This window comes from Acinonyx jubatus, chromosome B2 (genome assembly GCF_027475565.1).
Source record: "Acinonyx jubatus isolate Ajub_Pintada_27869175 chromosome B2, VMU_Ajub_asm_v1.0, whole genome shotgun sequence".
Taxonomy (NCBI): domain Eukaryota; kingdom Metazoa; phylum Chordata; class Mammalia; order Carnivora; family Felidae; genus Acinonyx; species Acinonyx jubatus.
The window spans coordinates 9,670,444-9,689,031 of NC_069385.1; the positions used below are offsets into that span (position 1 = coordinate 9,670,444).

At 42.3% G+C, this 18,588-nt stretch overlaps 1 protein-coding gene across 3 annotated transcripts; it reads right to left on the reverse strand.

The window, feature by feature from the left end:
- Positions 1-1,810: 1,810 nt before the first annotated feature.
- On the reverse strand, positions 1,811-18,582 carry GTF2H5 (general transcription factor IIH subunit 5). 3 transcript variants are annotated; one of them, XM_015080869.3, is made up of 3 exons: positions 18,505-18,582; positions 17,543-17,612; positions 1,811-2,308 (listed from the first exon to the last, which is right to left on the reverse strand). In XM_015080869.3, the coding sequence occupies exons 2-3, from the start codon at positions 17,575-17,577 to the stop codon at positions 2,128-2,130; spliced, it is 216 nt and encodes a 71-aa protein (XP_014936355.1). In that variant the 5' UTR covers positions 17,578-17,612; positions 18,505-18,582; the 3' UTR covers positions 1,811-2,127. The 3 variants fall into 3 exon arrangements, with proteins under 3 accessions (XP_014936355.1, XP_014936353.1, XP_014936354.1); XM_015080867.3 differs by having other exon boundaries at positions 18,465-18,553; XM_015080868.3 differs by having other exon boundaries at positions 18,298-18,533.
- Between the last annotated feature and the right edge of the window lie 6 nt (positions 18,583-18,588).

The following is an 18,588-nucleotide window of genomic DNA, read 5'->3' on the forward strand; positions in this document are numbered from 1 at the left end:
CACAATGTCCCCTTTTTCTTACTGCAGTGTCCAGGGACAGATATTTAGCACTTGCCCCAATACTTTTGAATGAAATAAAAACTTTCCTTCCCGTAACACTCTTTGCAATCACTATCCAATGTAATTTGTTCCACACCTTTTAAACTGGGATTCTAAGAAAAGTTTTCTCAAGGTTTCATGTTCCTATTAAGAGGTTCTAGATGACAAATGCCTGAGATCTACATCACTTAAATATGCCTGAAATACAAGATTCAATAACATTACAGTACAGCTGGAAACTCTAAAGAAATGTATTTTCTACTCAACAAGTTTTAGAACCAGATGTACCAATAACGCCACAAAATTGTTTGCATTTTTATATGAGAATCAATGTTCTGTGGATTGATTTATATTGGTGGGAGTCGTGATGGACGTAGAGTAGTCCCTCCTCATCTAGGGAATTACATCCCAAGACCCCCAGGGGATGCCCAGCCGAGCCCTATGTATACTGTGTTTTTTCCTATATGTACATACCTATGATAATGTTTAATTTATAAATTAGGCACAGTAAGAGATTAATAACAATAATAAAATACAATAACAATAAACTGCAATAAAGGTTATGTGAATATGGTCTCTTCCAAAATATCTTACTGTACTGTCTGTACTTACCCTCTTTCCTCTTGTGGGGTCCTCCAGTGAGATGACAAAATGCCCACACGATGAGATGAAGTGAGGTGAATGACGTAGGCTTCGTGACATAGCGTTAGGCTACTACTGACCTTCTTTCTGAGGATAGTGAGAAGAAGAATCATCTGCTTTTGGGCCTTGGTTGAAGGTGGAAAAGCAAAACTGCAGATAAGGGAGGACCTACTGTACTAAACAGTGGAAACGTCCAGCTTGTGTAGTGAGTGAAAATGGTACACAGGTACTTTGAGTAAATATACTATAGGAGAGAAGAGAACCACGTTCGATAGGGTTCTACACAGTGTCACAAAAGTCCTTTTCTCTCTTGGAGAATTCTCATCACAGGAACCCATCCTCGTTAACACTATCTTCAGGAAGGGAAGCAAAGCCCCTATCAGTGTGATCATTTCTGCCTCCAATCAATCACAAAACTATATATATCTTAACCCAATCATGCCGCTTCCCACAAGACTATCTGTTCCTACTTCCTGTTCCTTCTTTAAAATTGAAGTAGAGTTGACCTATGATATTCTGTTGAATTTTAGGTGCACATAACATATTGAATTGACAGTTACATATATTACAAAATGCTCACCATAGTAAGTCTAGTTATCATCTGTCACCAATGTTATTACAATTTTATTGACTATATTCCTTATGCTGTACTCTCCTATAGTCCTTTTTAAAATCAGTTTAAACAGGGATTCTCATAGGAAATAAGGCACAAATAAAACTGATTTCTTTAAACAAAACACTTGCCATGATGGGAAAGGAAAATGTGACCAAAAAAGTTTGAACAAGGAAAAACTAAAGCTTGCAGAGCAACAGGTCCCTTTCTCATCTGGTTATCTCTCACCCTTTGCACTTTTAAAACGCTGTATTTTTAGGGAAATGCAAAGTGTAGTTCACATTAACATTATATGGTTCTCTTCCCCATCTTCTTCACCAAGACAGCTGGCTGGTATGCAGGCATTACTTGCAAGACATAAATATTACCCAAGGTCCCACCGTGGCATATTTATCTAAATAATCTGTGAAGTTTCTAATTAGAACAGGACAAACCACACCCACACTACAAAACCGCACAATTATTAACAGGAACAAGTGAAACAGTTAGGTTAGACGAATGATTTAAAAGCATATCCCATCATATTCTTAACGTATTAAAAAGGTAGGAAAACCATTTACATTAATATTTTAATGTAGGATAATAAAAGGCAAATCACAGATAAGCATTAAAACTTTTCTTTCTTTCTTTTTTTACATTCTAGGGTACACGTACTAAAAAAAAACAGAAGAGGAAAATCTGTTCAGGGGCTTTTTTCTGAACAAATGACATCATAGGTTTTCCTGTAACATGCATCTAAGCAACTAAGTTTAGTCTGTCACATAGGACACTGAATGGTGACAGTCTCTCACATTTGTTACTTATGATTCCTAAGTGGTCAATATTGAGTATTTTCACTTCTGAGTAAGAGAAAAGGCATTTTGGTCCATTAATTCACCCACTCGCTCCTGGAGGACATTAACCAACTCTGCTATAACGAAGACATGAGTGTCATCAATGTCTTGAATGATGAACTTCTTTCCTAGGGCATTTGATTCATCCAAGTACAGCAGGAACTGCTTCATGGCTGGGTCACTGCAGAGAAAACACGTAAAGATGAGACGCCCTGTTGTCAAATTTCACGGGAACAACTAGAATTGGGCTTGTAGAATTTTTAGGATAATTTATAAGTTCTAAACTGTTAACTCAATCCCTCACTCCCTCTCAAGCACTAATGATCTGTAGACATAGCTTCATTTTAGAACTGCTGGTTCAAGTTTTAGACAAAGAGACCAATGATAAGATTTTAAAAGAGTAGTTTGTCACTGACAAGTGAAAAATAATGTTCAAAGCTTGGTAGTTAACAGGGCCAAAGAGTAACAGCTCCCTTCACGGATTGAAAAAATGAATTTCCTTACTTGCCCATGACCATGACTTTTAAGAAGCCAAAGGATTTTCACTACCTTGCCAGTGAAAAATTTATTTACAAAACCAGTCAGTCACTTTGCAAAAGTCAGAACTGCATTCAGTCTCAGCTTTATCACTTACTTGTGTGACCCTAATATGTATTTAATCTCCCAAAGCCTCAAAATGAGGCTACAGGGCAGTTATGAAAATTACAGAATAATGCCAAGAATAGTCTCTGGCTTGCAGCAGGTGCCCAAGTTATTTTTCTTCCTTAAAATTTTAAACTTTGTAAGTCTGAACTATCATTCAGAATCTTTAAGGGAAATCCTACCAAAATCTCCTAGAGAATACTGAGCTCAAAGAGATCCAAATTTAATTCTATTTATTTGTGGTTTTCACTCTGTAATGAATAGAGTAAGTCACAAAGGAAAAAGGGATATAATTTCTTGGATTTACAGAAACGTATCTGTCATAAAAGCTCTGCATCACACAAAAGGGACACCCTTTAGACCTAATGTACAATGTATTTAGCAAAAATTGAACATGAAAATGTCAAGCTGCATACAGTTTTCAAATCTTAGAGAAAATGTAACTTTACAAACTCTTTTGGTTTATTGAGGAATGACAACATCAATTGCAAAGATGCTTTAATTCAAAAAGAGTCAGTATAATTTCCTGAAAACAAAACTGAATTTTAGTTCCTTCAAGTACAAACCAGGTGTGAGCGAAGCTAACAAAAGTAAAGGATTTATTTCAGTCACTAAATGGGTATGGTTCATGGTGTATTACCTATTAATAAAGCCAAGTCTTCCTGAAAAGATGATTTTCTTAATTATTTTTAGTAACTTACCATTACAATGATTTTATGAACATTTTACAATGTAAAATGATGTGAATAAATAGGTCTGCCCTTATCAGATCTGACACAGATTTTAGTTTTTAAAGTGTATTTATTTATTTATTGAGAGAGAGAGAGAGAGAGAGACAGACAGACAGACAGACAGACACCCAAGCAGGCTCCACACTACCAGTGCAGAGTCTGATGTGGGGCTCGAACTCACGAACCATAAGGTCATGACCTGAGCAGAAGTCGGATGCTTAACCAACTGAGCCACCCAGGCGCTCCAAAACTGACACAGATTTTAAAATTAGTTTCTAGTATGTCTGTCATCTTAGGCTTAGGTTCAGAACACTTAAGTTACACTTGTCCACACAGATTTGGCAAAATTCAGTTATAGTCTATGGTTAAAGTATTGGAATGACCATATTAACATGCAGAATCAATTGGTTCAGATGTAAATTTGCTAAAGTTCACACACTCATTCAATAAATATTTACTCAGCACCTGTCATATGCTAGACCCTATTCTGGTCCTGGGGATTCAGCAGTGAAAAAACAATCCAGCACTCTCCTGTTGGGGTGCCTGTCTGGCTAAGTCAGTAGTGTACGTGACTCTTGATCTCAGCGTCATGAGTTCAAGCCCCATGATGGGCATGAAGCCTACTTAAAATAAAAATTAAAAAAAGGAAAAAAAAAAAGAACCCTCCCTGTTACTAGAGCTTACATTTACCAGTAGTGCTACGATACACACACACGCGCGCGCGCGCACGCGCATGCACAAAATAGGGAAGCAGGATGAGAACTGGCAGTCATGAAACTGCAAGACTCCCAAGTTCAAACAGGGGAGGCAGGGAAGGCCTGACTGAGCAGGTACATCTGAACAAACACCAGGAGTAGGTAGTGAGTGAGCCACGTGACTCAGGCAGAGAGAAACAGCAAGGCCACAGAGGCTGGAGTGCGGTGACTAAAGGGAACAGAAGTGGGAGATGAGGTCACCAAGTTCGCTGTAGCTGGGCCAGATCACAAAGGGCCTCAGAGGTGATTTTAGCAACTCTGGCTTTTACTGGGAGACATGATTTAACTTGCAAACTGACTTAAATTTTATTATTATTTTTTGGAACGAGAGAGTGAGTCCATGCATGAGCGGGTGGGGAAGGACTGGAGGAGAGGGAGAGAGAGGATCCTAAGCAGGCCCCAAATCCAGCACAGAGCCCAACACAGGGCTCCATCTCACGACCATGAGATCATGACCTGAGCTGAAATCAAGAGTCAGACACTTAACTGACTGGGCTACCCAGGTGCCCCCAAACTGACTTAAATTTTACTTTTTAAAATATTTTTAATGTTTATTTTTGAGAGACAGAACTTGAGTGGGGGAGGAGTAGAGGCACTGAGAAACACAAAATCCAAAGCACAAAGCTTCAGATCTGAGCTGTCAGCACAGAGCCCGACATGGGGCTCAAACCCACAAACCGCAACATCATGACCTGAGCCGAAGTCAGAAGGTCAACTGACCGAGCCACCCGGGTGCCCCAAACTGACTTAAATTTGAAAAGGAAGGATCATACAGCCTGTGGGGTTGAGAAAAGACTTGGGGTGGTGGTAGTGGTGGAGGCAAGGGTGCAAACAGGGAGACCAATCAGGAGGTGAATGCGGTAACCCAGGCAAGAGATGATAATGGTTTGGAAGTAAGTGGTAACAGGGAGATGAGAAGCGGTTGCATTCTAGACATATGTTGAACGTAAAGCCAACATAATTTGCCGAGACTAGACTCCGACTTTGAAAGAGAAGAATTAAGGGGACTCCCAACATTTTTGGTCAGAGCAAATGTAAAAAATGGAGTTGCCTTTTAGTGAGATGAGGAAGTAGGAAGAACAGGTGTGCTGGGAAGATCAAGAGTGGGTTTGAGGCACGTTGCACTTGAGATAGGTTGGCACCCAAACGCAAAACTGCGTAGGAAAGTGGGCATACGATTCCGGATTTCAGTAGCAAAGTCTGGACTGGAGAGCAAAAGTCAGTCATCAAGCCCCAGCAAGGAAGTGAACATAGCAACAGAGAAAAGAACATGGACCAAGCCCCAGACTCCCCAACGTCAAGAGGTTAGCAGGAAAAGGACAAATCAGCAAAGCAGACTGGAAAGGAGTGACTGCAGAGGCAGGAAGAAAGCCCTGAGTTCTGGAAGGTAAGTGAACAAAGGACATTTGGGGAGAAGAGGTGATCCACCATGATAGGTGCTGGTAACAGACAGGTACAGGAAATAAGGATTGAAACTTGACTACCAGACCTTGGCAAGAACAGGTTCAGTGGAGTCACAGGACAGAAATCAGAGAAAGTGAATTTAGACAAGTCTTCCAAGAAATTCTTTTCCACAGAGCGGGAAACAGAGCGGCAGCTGGAAAAGGATATGGGAATCAATAGGTTTTGCTCACCTCCTTCCGGGGGTGGGGGTGGGGGTGGGTATCACAACATGTTTAGAATGCTGATGGGAATGATTCAGTAGAGAAGGAAAAATTGCTAGAGCAGGAGGAGGAAGGCTGCTGGAAAGCTGTCCTGAAATAGGCAAGAAGGGATGGGGTCCAGTTCCCAAGTAGAGAAGCTGGCTTAAGACAGGAGAATGGGGTTGGGGCGCCTGGGTGGCTCAGTCGGTTGGGCGTCCGACTTCAGCTCAGGTCACGATCTCGCGGTCCGTGAGTTCGAGCCCCGCGTCAGGCTCTGGGCTGATGGCTCAGAGCCTGGAGCCTGCTTCCGATTCTGTGTCTCCCTCTCTCTCTGCCCCTCCCCCGTTCATGCTCTGTCTCTCTCTGTCTCAAAAATAAGTAAACGTTAAAAAAATTAAAAAAAAAAAAGACAGAGGAGAATGGATACTTCATCATAGCCAGTGGGGGGAAGAGTATATGCGCACAGATCAACGGGACAGACTTGCCAACTTTCTCTCCCAATTGCTTTTCCTGTATTTTTGCAGTGAAACAGGAAAGTTTTTGGAGGTAAAGAAGTTGAAGGTATGAAATACCACGTTCGTCTATTCTAAGAAGTACATATCCCCCCACACTTTAACATCTCCAAAATCAAGATGACTCTTGCAATCAATGGCATGATACAGTATACCTGGTAGTGATTTTTCTTGGAGGCACAAAAAATACCAGTAAGTTTTAAAACTACTGAAATCTTGGGGCACCTGGGTGGCTCAGTTGGTTGAGTGTCTGACTTTGGCTCAGGTCATGATCTCATGGTTCGTGGGTTCTAGCCCCGCATCGGGCTCTGTGCTGACAGCTCAGAGCCTGGAGCCTGCTTCGGATTCTGTGTCTCTATCTGTCTCTGCCCCTCCCCTGCTCACACTCTCTCTCAGAAATAAAATAAAAACATAAAAAAAAAATAAAAAAAATACAACTACCAAAATCTTGAATTTGAAGTCGAACAGCTGTATTAAGAGGGGGACAGTAAAAAGACTAAGAAACAGGGATTTGCTGGCTAGCATTAAGGGTCCACATGAGTTTAGGAGTCGTGAATTTAAAGCTGTGGAGGTAAAGGTTCAGAGCAGGTGCAGAGTGGGACAGAATCACATCTGGTTAGTGTGACAGAGAGGCAAGGGAGCCGACGGTCTTTAATTGAACGAACAAATGCGGCCTGGAACCGTGGAGCCTCAGCGGGCTGAGGAGGACGTGGGGTGCTGCTGGGAAGGTCAGGGGAAGGCGGGAGATCAACAGACCGCAGGCCTGGCAGAGCTGAAGAAATTAGAGCGAGGGCATTAGAGGGAGAGAATGGGCAAGAAGGGGTGGAGGCCAGGGAGACGCCCGAAGCGGAGACAGTGAAGGGAGGGCAATACTGGCAGGGACAGACGAGGGCCGCCCACGGCAGCGGGAAAGGCTGGGACAGGGTGGAGGACAGGCTTGGGAAGAGCAGGTCAGGAGACTGAGAAGTCAGGGTATTGAGGGGACGATCCACGTGGATACTGAAATTACCAAAATGCGCAGAGGAGAGCTACTCAAGAGTGACAGCCTTCACGGAAAAGCCTTGAAGGGAAAGACGTGGGTGTGTGCGGATGATCACAAAGGGGAGGGTTAGTGAGCGGGGTCCTCTGATGGTGAGAGCTGTGGGTTTCTATGAAGACAAGTCACCATGTCTGAAGTGGCAAGGAGGAATAAGGCAGATACCTATCCAGTTTCCTGGCCCCAATGGTACATGAGGTACCACAGAGGAGTCAATGCTTGGGAGGGTTGTGGGAGAAGTGGTGTGCCCAGGAGAAAGCTCGTGCTCCCACAGTGAGACAGAAAAAGGGGGCTGGAAGACACAGGGGGTCCTGCCTGGCTAGGGCTCAGAGGGGTGGAGGTGGGAAAAAGCAGATGACAGAGCTGCAGGTATCGAGTGTCCCAGGGATGAGGGGTGGCCTGGAAATCTGTGGCTTTCTGGGTGACTGAAAACAGGAAAAGTAGGGCCAAAGAGGATGAGAATGAGGGTCTCAGGGCAGGTAGAGACATGAGACTGAAGGCCAACAACAGGCAGATGTGGATGCGTCAGAGCGGGGTCTTCTACAAAGATAATGCCATAGTCACGGATTTAAGCAGATACAGATAAATTGCACATTTCCAGGAATTCCCTAATTTTGGCAATTACACAGAGTAAGAAATTTTTGTAAACCAGTTAATATGTTGTACATTGAAAAATCTCACTGAGGTAGACAAATTACCAATGACTGACAAAAAGGCTGTGAAACAAAGTTAAAAGGGGCTTAAAGAGCAACTCTAGAGCGCTGGTGGCTCAGTCCGTTGAGTATCTGACTGACTTTGGCTCAGATCAAGATCTTATGGTTCAGGGGTTTGAGCCCCACGTCCGGCTCTGTGCTGACAACGCAGGGCCTGGAGCCCACTTCGGATTCTGTGTCTCCCTCTCTCTGCCCCTCCCCTGCTCATGCTCATGCTCTGTCTCTCAAAAAAAAAAATAAACACAAAAAAAGCAATTCTAGAAAGAAGGGGAGGAGGGGCGACAGGGAGTAACAAGCAGGTTTAACAGGGTTCTTTCAGTTGCAATTACAGAAATGGAATCAAGGAGGTCTACAGAACAGGGAAATCAAAGCTTCAGTGTCTCTAACGCCATTGTTTTTAAAAACTGTGTTGTTAAAAACTGTGTTGTTTCCCTAAACGTTTCCTTGCCCATATAAATAAAAGGGGAGTGGGGAATAAAAGAGGACTCACTTAAGAATAGCCAGGGGTGAGGGACAGAAATAGGGGTGAGGGACAGACAGAAATAATCGGCTTTAGTGTTCTGCAGCTGGGCCATTTCCCGTCTCTCCCTTCTCCCTCTGCCATCAGGGGACAGGAAGACTCACTCGCATCTCTCACATGGAGGCCCTGGTGCCCATTTTACCCTCAGGTCCCACAAGAATCTCAGTATTTTCTTTCTTTTTGAGAGAGGCAGAGGAGGGAGAGACAGACCCCTAAGCAGGCTTGACATCCAGCATGGAGCCTGACACAGGGCTCGAACTCATGACCAAGAGATCAGGGGCCTACGCTGAGTCAGACACTCAACCGACTGAGCCACCCAGTTGCCACAGATCTCAGTACTTTCAATTAAAATCATTCAGAGGCTTCTTTGAAGGATATTCTTCACACAACAGAACAATTTAAAATAGATTTCGGGTCCAAATGTGATAGATTACCTTGTTACTGTCTGAGCTCAGCACACTCACAGAGGACACCAATTTATTCTAGTAATTGGCTGCTCTAAGAGGTTTTAGAGATACCAAAGGTTAAGTGGTTATAAAGACTAATAGATCCCCAGAAATTTTCTAGATGAAATAAATTTACATTATTTCAACGAAGTGAACCCCAAACAACTGAAACTAAGAAGTGTCAGGGGAGCTCACGTCTGTGCTCTGATTCAGCACGCTGGTGTTTTCAAAATTTTTGCCATTTGCATACCATCCCTGCTATTTTAGTCAGCTCTTGTAACACCTGCATTACATATTATTTTTTCTCTAAATTGCTTTTAAAGCAACTTAAAAAAAATTTTTTTTAAACATTTATTTATTTTTGAGAGAGAGACACACACACACACAGAGCATGAGTGGGGGAGGGGCAGAGAGAGAAGGAGACACAGAATCTGAAGCAGGTTCCAGGCTCAGGGCTGTCAGCACAAGCCTGATGTGGGGCTTGAACTCATAGACAGTGAGATCATGATGTGGACCGAAGTCAGATGCTTAACTGACTGAGCCACCCAGGCGCCCCTAAATCAACTTTTAAGCCTAACTTGATCTGGTATGAATCATCAGTCATCCTGATGTGTTTTTTTTCCCCTCAACTAAATTAAACTGGTCATATACAAACTATTTTTGTGTTCTCCCCCCTCCCTTTTGTGTTCCACTACAAATCATCTTGAACACCAGTGGCACTCCCCATACCTGGGGAAACGCTCCTAACTGACAAATGAGATACTTAGTCACTGGTCAGTGAGACACTGAAATGACTATTTGTTATTAATTGCCTCAATTAAACTTTTTGAAAGGAAACAGAAAGCTGTCAATTTCAGACTGAATTCTCAAACATGTACCTAAAAAATATAATTTGTAATGATTCAAAAGGACACTCAAAGTTTAGGGGATCTTTGTTACGAAACACTGAGGGACTGGAATATCTTGCCTGAATACAGGGTTATTTATTCCACTTTCTCATGAAGAGAATCTATGGGAGAGTCTGCTGGTAAGAACAAAGCAAAAAAAACCCCAAGTGCCCATAGACATACTCGGTTAAAAAACTGGGATCAGGGGGGCCTGGGTGGCACAGTCGGTTAGCGTCCGACTTCGGCCCAGATCATGATTTCGCGGTTTGTGGGTTCAAGCCCCGCATCGGACTCTGTGCTGACAGCTCAGAGCCTGGAACCTGCTTCGGACTCCATGTCTCCTTCTCTATCTGCCCCTCCTTCGCTCATGCTGTCTCTCTCTCTCCAAAATAAACATTAAAAAAAAAAAAAAAGTTAAAAAAAATAAAAAACTGGGATCAGGGCTAGTGAGCAAGAAAAAAAACGTATCTCCGCCCTGGAGATGTGACGGGCAGATGTCAATCAACCCCTTCCTACATAACCTGAGTATAAAACGTGATTCTAAAAAGTATTGTGAAGTCTCTCCTAGGATGATATAGTTAGCTATACGACAGATCACAGAATCACGGGTCACCTGCACAAAATTGTCAGCACTGCCCATACCATCAGAATACTAAGATTGGCTCAGTCAGTGGTAAACAATCTTTCCTGATAATAATTAGCTACAAGGTAGAATTCCTTCAAAATCTTATACTTGCAATGAGTAGGGTCTTAAGAGAAAGAAAGGGCCACCACAGGAGTCATTACATCAACCAGAACGACTGTCCCAAGTCCCCAATAGGACACACAAGAGGTTTATTGTTAAAAAGACGCAAGACACTAAAGAAAACAACTGGGCTCAGCCAAAGCCCAATCCCCACCTCAAACAAAACATGTATGATCTATAAAATCACTAACCCTCTCCATGTCTTAGGGTCCTAGGTAGTAAGATGGAGACAGTGCCACTTATGTTGCAGGGTTGCTGGATTAGAGACTATACCTAAAACACTTTGCTCACGGTAGATACTCAAATGAAGAGCAATTACAGTGCCAAGAGTTTCTGGGTGTGTGAAAGGATATAGGTAGAAAGGTTCAAATGACCCCCTTCTATCCCCATTAAAGGATTTGCTTGTACAAAAATGTTGTTCTATTATCCCGTGAATACATATATTATTCTAAGACTGCACATGCACAAGTCCTTTTACAGAACTTAACACGACATAATGCCTAGTTCTGTGTTAGAAAGACAGATTACATAAGGCTTATTTGCGTGGGTTCTGAAGCCAGAATACTGTGGTTTAAAATCCAATCTTAGCAGTTGTGTAACCCTGAGCAATTTATTTCTCTGTGCTCAATTTCTGCATCTATAAAATGGGGATAATAATACCTGTATCTCATAGGGTTGTTGCGAGAACGAATAGAATATTACCAAGTGCTTAGTACGGTACCAGTAAATGTTCAGTGTTACATCATGAAGGCATTCAGCCCTTTTTATTTAACACTGTATCACACAATATCATCATCCCAGATCACTTGAAATGTTTGCAAATATTTTAATAGCTACATTATCTGATTAGGAAAAAAGTCAGTGTTTTAAGTTTTCAATTCCAGTTAATGCAGTATACTATTAGTTTCAGGTGTACAATATAGCAATTCAACACTTCCATTCGACACCTGGTGCCCATCACAAGAGCATTCCTTAACGCCCATCACCATCAATTCTTTATAATTAAGAGGCTATTTCTTGATTGTGTCTTTTTTCCTTTTGCTCATTTGTTTCCTTAAATTTCACATGGGAGTGAAATCACATGGCATTTGTCTTTCTCGGACTTATGTCACTTAACATTACACTCGCTAGCTCCATCCTCAAGGCGTCATGTTTTATTAGCACATTCAGTCACCTACATTTTCATCTGCAGTTCTGGTCACTTCCTTAGGATAAACTTCTGGAAGGGGAATTACTGTGGTAAAGCATATAAATGCTCAAAAACCTATCACAAATTGCTTTCCGTATTAGGTCTTTTTAAAGACTGTGCTTCTATCACCCATATCGTTAGCTCGGTGAGAGCTGCTTTTTAAAAACTAAGACTGGAAGCCAACATTCACTTCATTTAAAAGCTATTTGGTGTAACTTGCCAAAAAAAGAGGTCTGATGCACAAAGCTTTTTTGTACTGAAACTTGAATCCAAGTTATCAGAACCTATTCTTATCTCCACTATTATCACTGTGCTAATAGAGAAGCTCTAAAGGAACATTAATACTCTGGGATTTAGGCTGAGATTACATTCCTTGGCTCAATTATGTTAACAAAATTCATTCAGTACACATATATTTACTAAGCATCGCCCATGTATAGTTTAGGCACTCTTCTGGGTAGCCAAGAAACTTCTGTGAATATGGCCCTTCTAAGAAGCAAAGGGTCACAAGAAATATATAAATGCTGCGAAAGAACAGAACAATGGTAAGACTAGTTTTGTCTTAGTTATTTTTTAAAGTTTATTTATTTTGAGACTGAGACAATGTGAGTGGGGAGGGGCGCAGAGAGAGAGAGAGAGAGAGAGAGAGAGAGAGAGAGAGAGAGAGAGAGAATCCCAAGCAGACTCTGCACTGTCAGCACAGAGCCCGGCACAGGGCTCAAATTCACAAAACCGTGAGAACATGACCTGAGCCAAAACTGAGAACTGTACGCTTAACTGACTGAGCCACCCAGGGGCCCCTTGCTTTTGTTCTTAATTGCTTCTCCTAACAGTATAGGTTTAGAAGTCGAACCCATAAATCTAATAAATACTATTTCTTCAGATTCTTTGCTATTGTGCTGTAAGCTAGTTGGGAATTGCACCTTTATAACAAATCATCTTGCTGAAGCACTTGCCGCACCAAGTAACCAAGATAACGGTCGCCCCAGAGGTCTGCTCTGGCACCTGCAACTGGACGAGGCCATTTGTTGGACACAGGCTGCTTGCTTCAGTACTGCTGTGGTTGGCTAGATTTGGGAAATGCTTAGTGTGAGGCTGGCAGTTGACAGTGGTGGACCCCAACAAAGAGGAAGTTTTCACCAACCTCATTGATACATAAAAACACAAATTTATCAACAAAAAATTTCAATTTAGCTTTAGATTTTGGCAGTTGATAAACTTTGTGAGGAAAGAATCTTCTTATATCCTAGTACCTTGATTTTTCAATTCATAGAGTTGGGCCTAATGGCCACCACCATAATCTGACTTATTTGCTTCATTTATTAGAGACTCCAAATCAGTTGAAAGGAACGGACAGAGGTGAAATTTAAATGGGGCACGAGGTTCAGCCATTCTAAGACAGGTGTCAAATTAAGACTCCCTTCTTGAATGAGGCCCTACATGGCTGAGAAGTATTTTGCCGGCTGCCTGAACAGAATATGTGGAACAGCGCTATCCATGCCATTATAGATGACCATGTATGGTGATGTGGCTGGAATTTGGAAAGAATCACTTGCAACAATGAAAGTAGTTTTAAGAAATTCTTGTGTGGTTTGCCTATGAACTCTGGACCTATGAGATTCTGTACTCCACACACCTATAGGCCCCACACAATCCATGGGTATTATGAAGTAAACAGACTTATGCTAATACTATATTACTAAGAATCTTCTTTTTGGCATCAAATACAGACATGAGGGAAACTGAAGGACTTTTCCAGTTACTGTCCCAACATGGACACCTGATTGTGGAGTTCCCATCAGCCCTGGCCATGCCCTTTATAAACCTATTATTTCTTAAGCCTGGAGTCTTTTTGGAAGATTTCTATCTTTGGGAAGACAGTAACCCTCTTGAAAAATTGTGCAGGCTACACTTTGGAATTCACCTTAAAGGAAAAAATTCAAGTTTTGCAAGGACAGTGTCCATCGGCAAAATAAAACTTTAGTAGTTTTGGTGCAAAACAATTCTCTATAGGAAAACTCATTATCAGACTTAGGCCAGTTAAGTGCTTCTCCTCCCAAACTTTAAATGCTTTTTAACAAGTATCTTTGCATGCACAATTCTGATTTAGGAGACTTGGAGCGAGGTCTGAGACTTTGCATTTCTAACAAGTTCCAGATGATGCTGTTGCTGTTAGTCTGGGGATTACACAGAAGAGCAGAGTGATAGAGGGGCCATTAGAGCCTACGTAGAATTCTGAGGCTTGATTCCATGACAGCAAACTGGGCAGAGAGCTCAGCCAATAGGAAAGAAAACTAACACCTCAGGTCCTCTTACAAATTTATACTAGGTCCTCAAGGCTACAGTGAAAGCCTACCACTGAGATTTTAATGAGCCTCCCAGGATTCTGCTCTTTAAAATGCAGTCCAGCCATATTTTTTCAAATTAAAATATAGATCTAACACAATCTTAACCATCAGGACAAAAGGATTATTTTGGAAACAGACTAAATTATTCTGAGGTATTCTTTCTTAATTTTTTAATACTTATTTTTGAGGGAGGGAGAGAGCTTGCTGAGTGGGGGAGGGGCAGAGAGAAAGGGAGAAGGAGGATCTGAAGTGGGTTCCATGATCACAGAAGGGAGCCCCACGTGGGGCTCTAACTCACGAACCACCAGGAGATCATGACCCAAGCCGAAGTCAGACCCTTAACTTGACTGAGGCACCCAGGCGCCTCCTGAGATTATTCTTGAATAGGCAGCAATGACAAAGAAAAGAAGGGATGTGGGACAGGATTAAGGAAAAGTAGCAGGGAGAGTGAAACAATGTGATAAAAGAGGTATCATTAGAGAAGGGAATGAATGGTGTGAAACACATGTTCAGCTAAAAAAAAAAAAAGGCAAATTCAAATCTTTGCCTAACATGCCCTTCCTCCCAATAAATTCTAGATAAATGAAACTTTACACATCAACAAAAACTAAAATACAAAAATCCGACAAGAGAGAAGATTTATCAAATCCAGGGGTGAAGATCAAACTTAAAATTGGAAGAAACAAAAGGGGAAAAGAGGACAGCTGACACTGTATGTATGTGTATGCCGTATGACTCTGCAGACGATGCTTTTAGGCAAATAGGCCTGAGAGATGGAATGTGGAAAGGGCTCACAGAGACCATCTGAATACAAACAGGCCCATCAGGAGATCCACCTCAAAATATCCAGAGGCCCTAACTGACCAATGGGCTACTTACAACCAGGCCTAGTTACCAGAATGGGGAGAGAGAATTCCTTCCGTTCCCATCCCCACACCTCATCTTCCTCCTTTAAAAACAGCCTTCACTCTCTCTGCTTGCTGCTCCTGTGCAGTGTATTCCATAAACTTCTATCTCCTTTGTTCTGTCTTGGGTGAATTTCCATCCCCTGCGCCATTGGCTTCCACTCGGTCGTCGCCCCACATGTGGGGGCTCCCATCTGACTGGACAGACACCACATTTAGACACCGTATCCTCTGTGTTAAAAAACAGTAGCATTGAAAGACCAACCAGGAGAATGTTTCTATAATTACGAAGAAAATTTTTAAAAATTTATTTATTTTGAGAGAGAGAGTGATGAGAGCGCACAGTGGGGGAGGGGCAGAGGGAGAAAGAGTGAGAGAATCCTAAGCAGGCTCAAACAGCACGGAGCTTGACGTGGGGCTCAAACCCATGAACGTGAGACCATGACCTGAGCCGAAGTCAGACGCTTAACCAACTGAGCCAGCCGGGTGCGCCAATTATGACAAAGTTTTAAGAAACATACAATACAAAAAAACTAGCTTAAAAGTATTTTCCAAAAGAAAACAGCACTCTGTGTTTAGAACTTATGGGACCTAGATCCTGTCCCCTTGCTTTCCCCAGTGAACACCTCTCCTCTGTGAGTAGTTTGTTCTCATCAACATAAATTCTATTCTCTCCATTAAAACCAAAATAACAAGAACCAGATTCCCTTACCATATCCCTCTTCAGCTTTCAATCCAGTTCTCCATTCCTTTGCTTATTATTACAACAAAACTTCTCTGAAGATTCTCCACTTCCTCATCTTCCTTTCCCTTTTCAAAGTACTCCAATCTGGCATCTATCTCACATTTCCACTAAAACAGCTCTCATCTTAAAACAAAACAAACAAAAAAACGTTGCCTGGGTGGCTCAGTCAATTAAGGGTCTGACTCTTGATTTAGGTTCATGTTATGATCTCACAGTCCTGAGACAGAACCCCAAGTAGGGCTCCCCGCTCAGTGTAGAGCCTGCTTAACAGTCTTTATCACTCTCTCCCTCAGCCTCTCCCCCACTGGTGTGCACATGCTGTCAAGTAAATAGATTAAATTAAAAAAAGAAGATACGAGAAAAATCACTGACTTCCAGTGTCTTCACCTTATTCTCTTAGGCCCACTCACCTTCATTAAACATCCCCTCTTAGCTTCCCTCCCACGTCACTGGCTCTTTTCTTCTTCTACCCTTGTTTTGTCTCCTTTATTCTAAACATTAAATCAACTGGCACTGCTCACCACTGAGCACTTGAAACGTGGCCAGCCTGTGATTTGGGCTGCAGAAAGTAAACTACACACGGCCGTATGAAAAAAGACCTAGCACGATTTTGAAATCTTAATCAACTTTGACGATTTAGGACACGTTGAAATAGTTTGGACACACTGGGTTAAATAAAATGTATTAATTTCACCTGTTTCAATTTACTCTTACCGTGGCTAATAGAAAATTTAAGACAACGTGTGTGGCTCACGTTGTATTTCTATAGGACAAAGCTGCTTTGATGCCGCAAGAATCCTACGTTTGGCTTTGCTCCTCCCCCAGCCTTAACATCACAAACAAGTGGAGACAGAGCAAGAACCGGTCCGGTAGTAGAGGTCTTCAGGCTGTGGTACTTGGCCCTAGATAGCCTGCTTTGAAATTCAATGCCGCTCATTAAGGTTTCTAGTTTCTTCTTTGGAATGCGTGCCTCGTTTAAGAAACCTTCAATTGACTCTTGACTTTCTTACTCTTTCAAGACCATAGTTCCTGATGGTGAAGACTCGGGCAGACCTTAAATTCTAGTCAATCCCTGAGGGTGGGATGACAATGCAAGTACTGTTCCTCCAAAGAGTGTTGATCTAAAAAATACACCTTCCCTGGAGGCACCTGGCTGGCTCAGTTAAGCGGCTGACTTTGGCTCAGGTCCTGATAGCACAGTTCTTGGGTTGGAGCCCCACATAGGGCTCTGTGCTGACAGCTCAGAGCCTGGAGCCTGCTTAGGATTCTGTGTCTCCCTCTTTCTGCCCCTTCCCCACTCGCGCTCTGTGTCTGTCTCTCTCAAAAATAAACATTAAAAAAAATACACTTCCCCTGACCAAAACGTGTTGGAAATAATGCCACTTACGCCACTGGCTAGAGACACTGAAATCTGGCACAGGAAAGAAATATACCAACAAAATCTGTTCCACTTGTTATGTAAGAAAAATGAAGTTAAGAAAGTTGAAAGACTTGATTCGTTTAGATCTTAAAACAAAAACATGGATTTTAGAGGAGGTATACATACATCAAGATTCAACATGGAGATTTAAATTTCATTAAGTATCAAAACTACTAACCATTCTATCAGCACTCCTTTCAAGACGTTGACCATCTTTTCCAAGTCAGAAGGTGATGACCTTTAAAATGCTAATAAAAGAGATAAGGTGACAATAAATTCGAAAGCACCGACTTCAATATACTTTGGAGATTTGCCTCTGAAATGAGACAAAATGTTAAATGTCAGATTAAAGAATTAAGTCTATGAAAAACATAGGGCTAACGTTAACAAGACATACAGTTATTCTGATTTTTAACAAAATTAAAATGAGCCTATTGGAACATTAATGCTTCTTGCAAATGCTACCCGAGTCGACCCAAAAGAAAGCAAGCCACCTAAGTACGCCCGCGTACCCAAACCAGGTTTAGAACATGAGTCACAAGATTTCTATTCCCACCTGGGCTAATGATAAAAGATACGATCCTGGGAAGCAGGAATCACAGAATGGTAGCTCTGAAAGGGATGGTGAGGCCGACCATCTCTTTTCACAGAAGAGCTAGAGCAAAGGGACAGAGCTAAAGCTCCCCGGTAACAAAAAAAAAAAAAAAAAAAAAAAAAAGGGAAGAAGAAGAAAAAGGGGGAAGAAGAAGAAGAAACAAAGAAAAAGGGGGGAGAAGAAAAAGAAAGAAAAAGGGAGAAGCCAGGTCACCAGATCATGTGTTCCTTTACCAACTAACTCAGTTCCCCAAGGATCTGCCCTAGGAGGAAAAAAAATCCCACGCGGCAGATGCGAACTTAATCCTTAAACTTCTCACACGGGGTACGAGCCATTACCTCCCCTATTGAATTCCACGGCTCAATTACAGCGGGACAGCCTCCAGGCCTCTTCAGGAAGCGCCCCGAGGGGGTGCGAAACACCGCCCGGTATCCCAGCACTTGCAGGACCGGCTTGAGTCTCTTCTCCCCCTCCCTTCCTTGGAAACCCACGATTTTCTACGCACCCCACTTTGCCGTTTCGGTGAAAAAACAGACACCACGCACCTCTACCCACAGATGCAGCAGTAACTCCGCCTTGCAGCGTCTGTGCCGGCTACGTCATCGGTCAGCGACGCTCTTGTGGGCGGG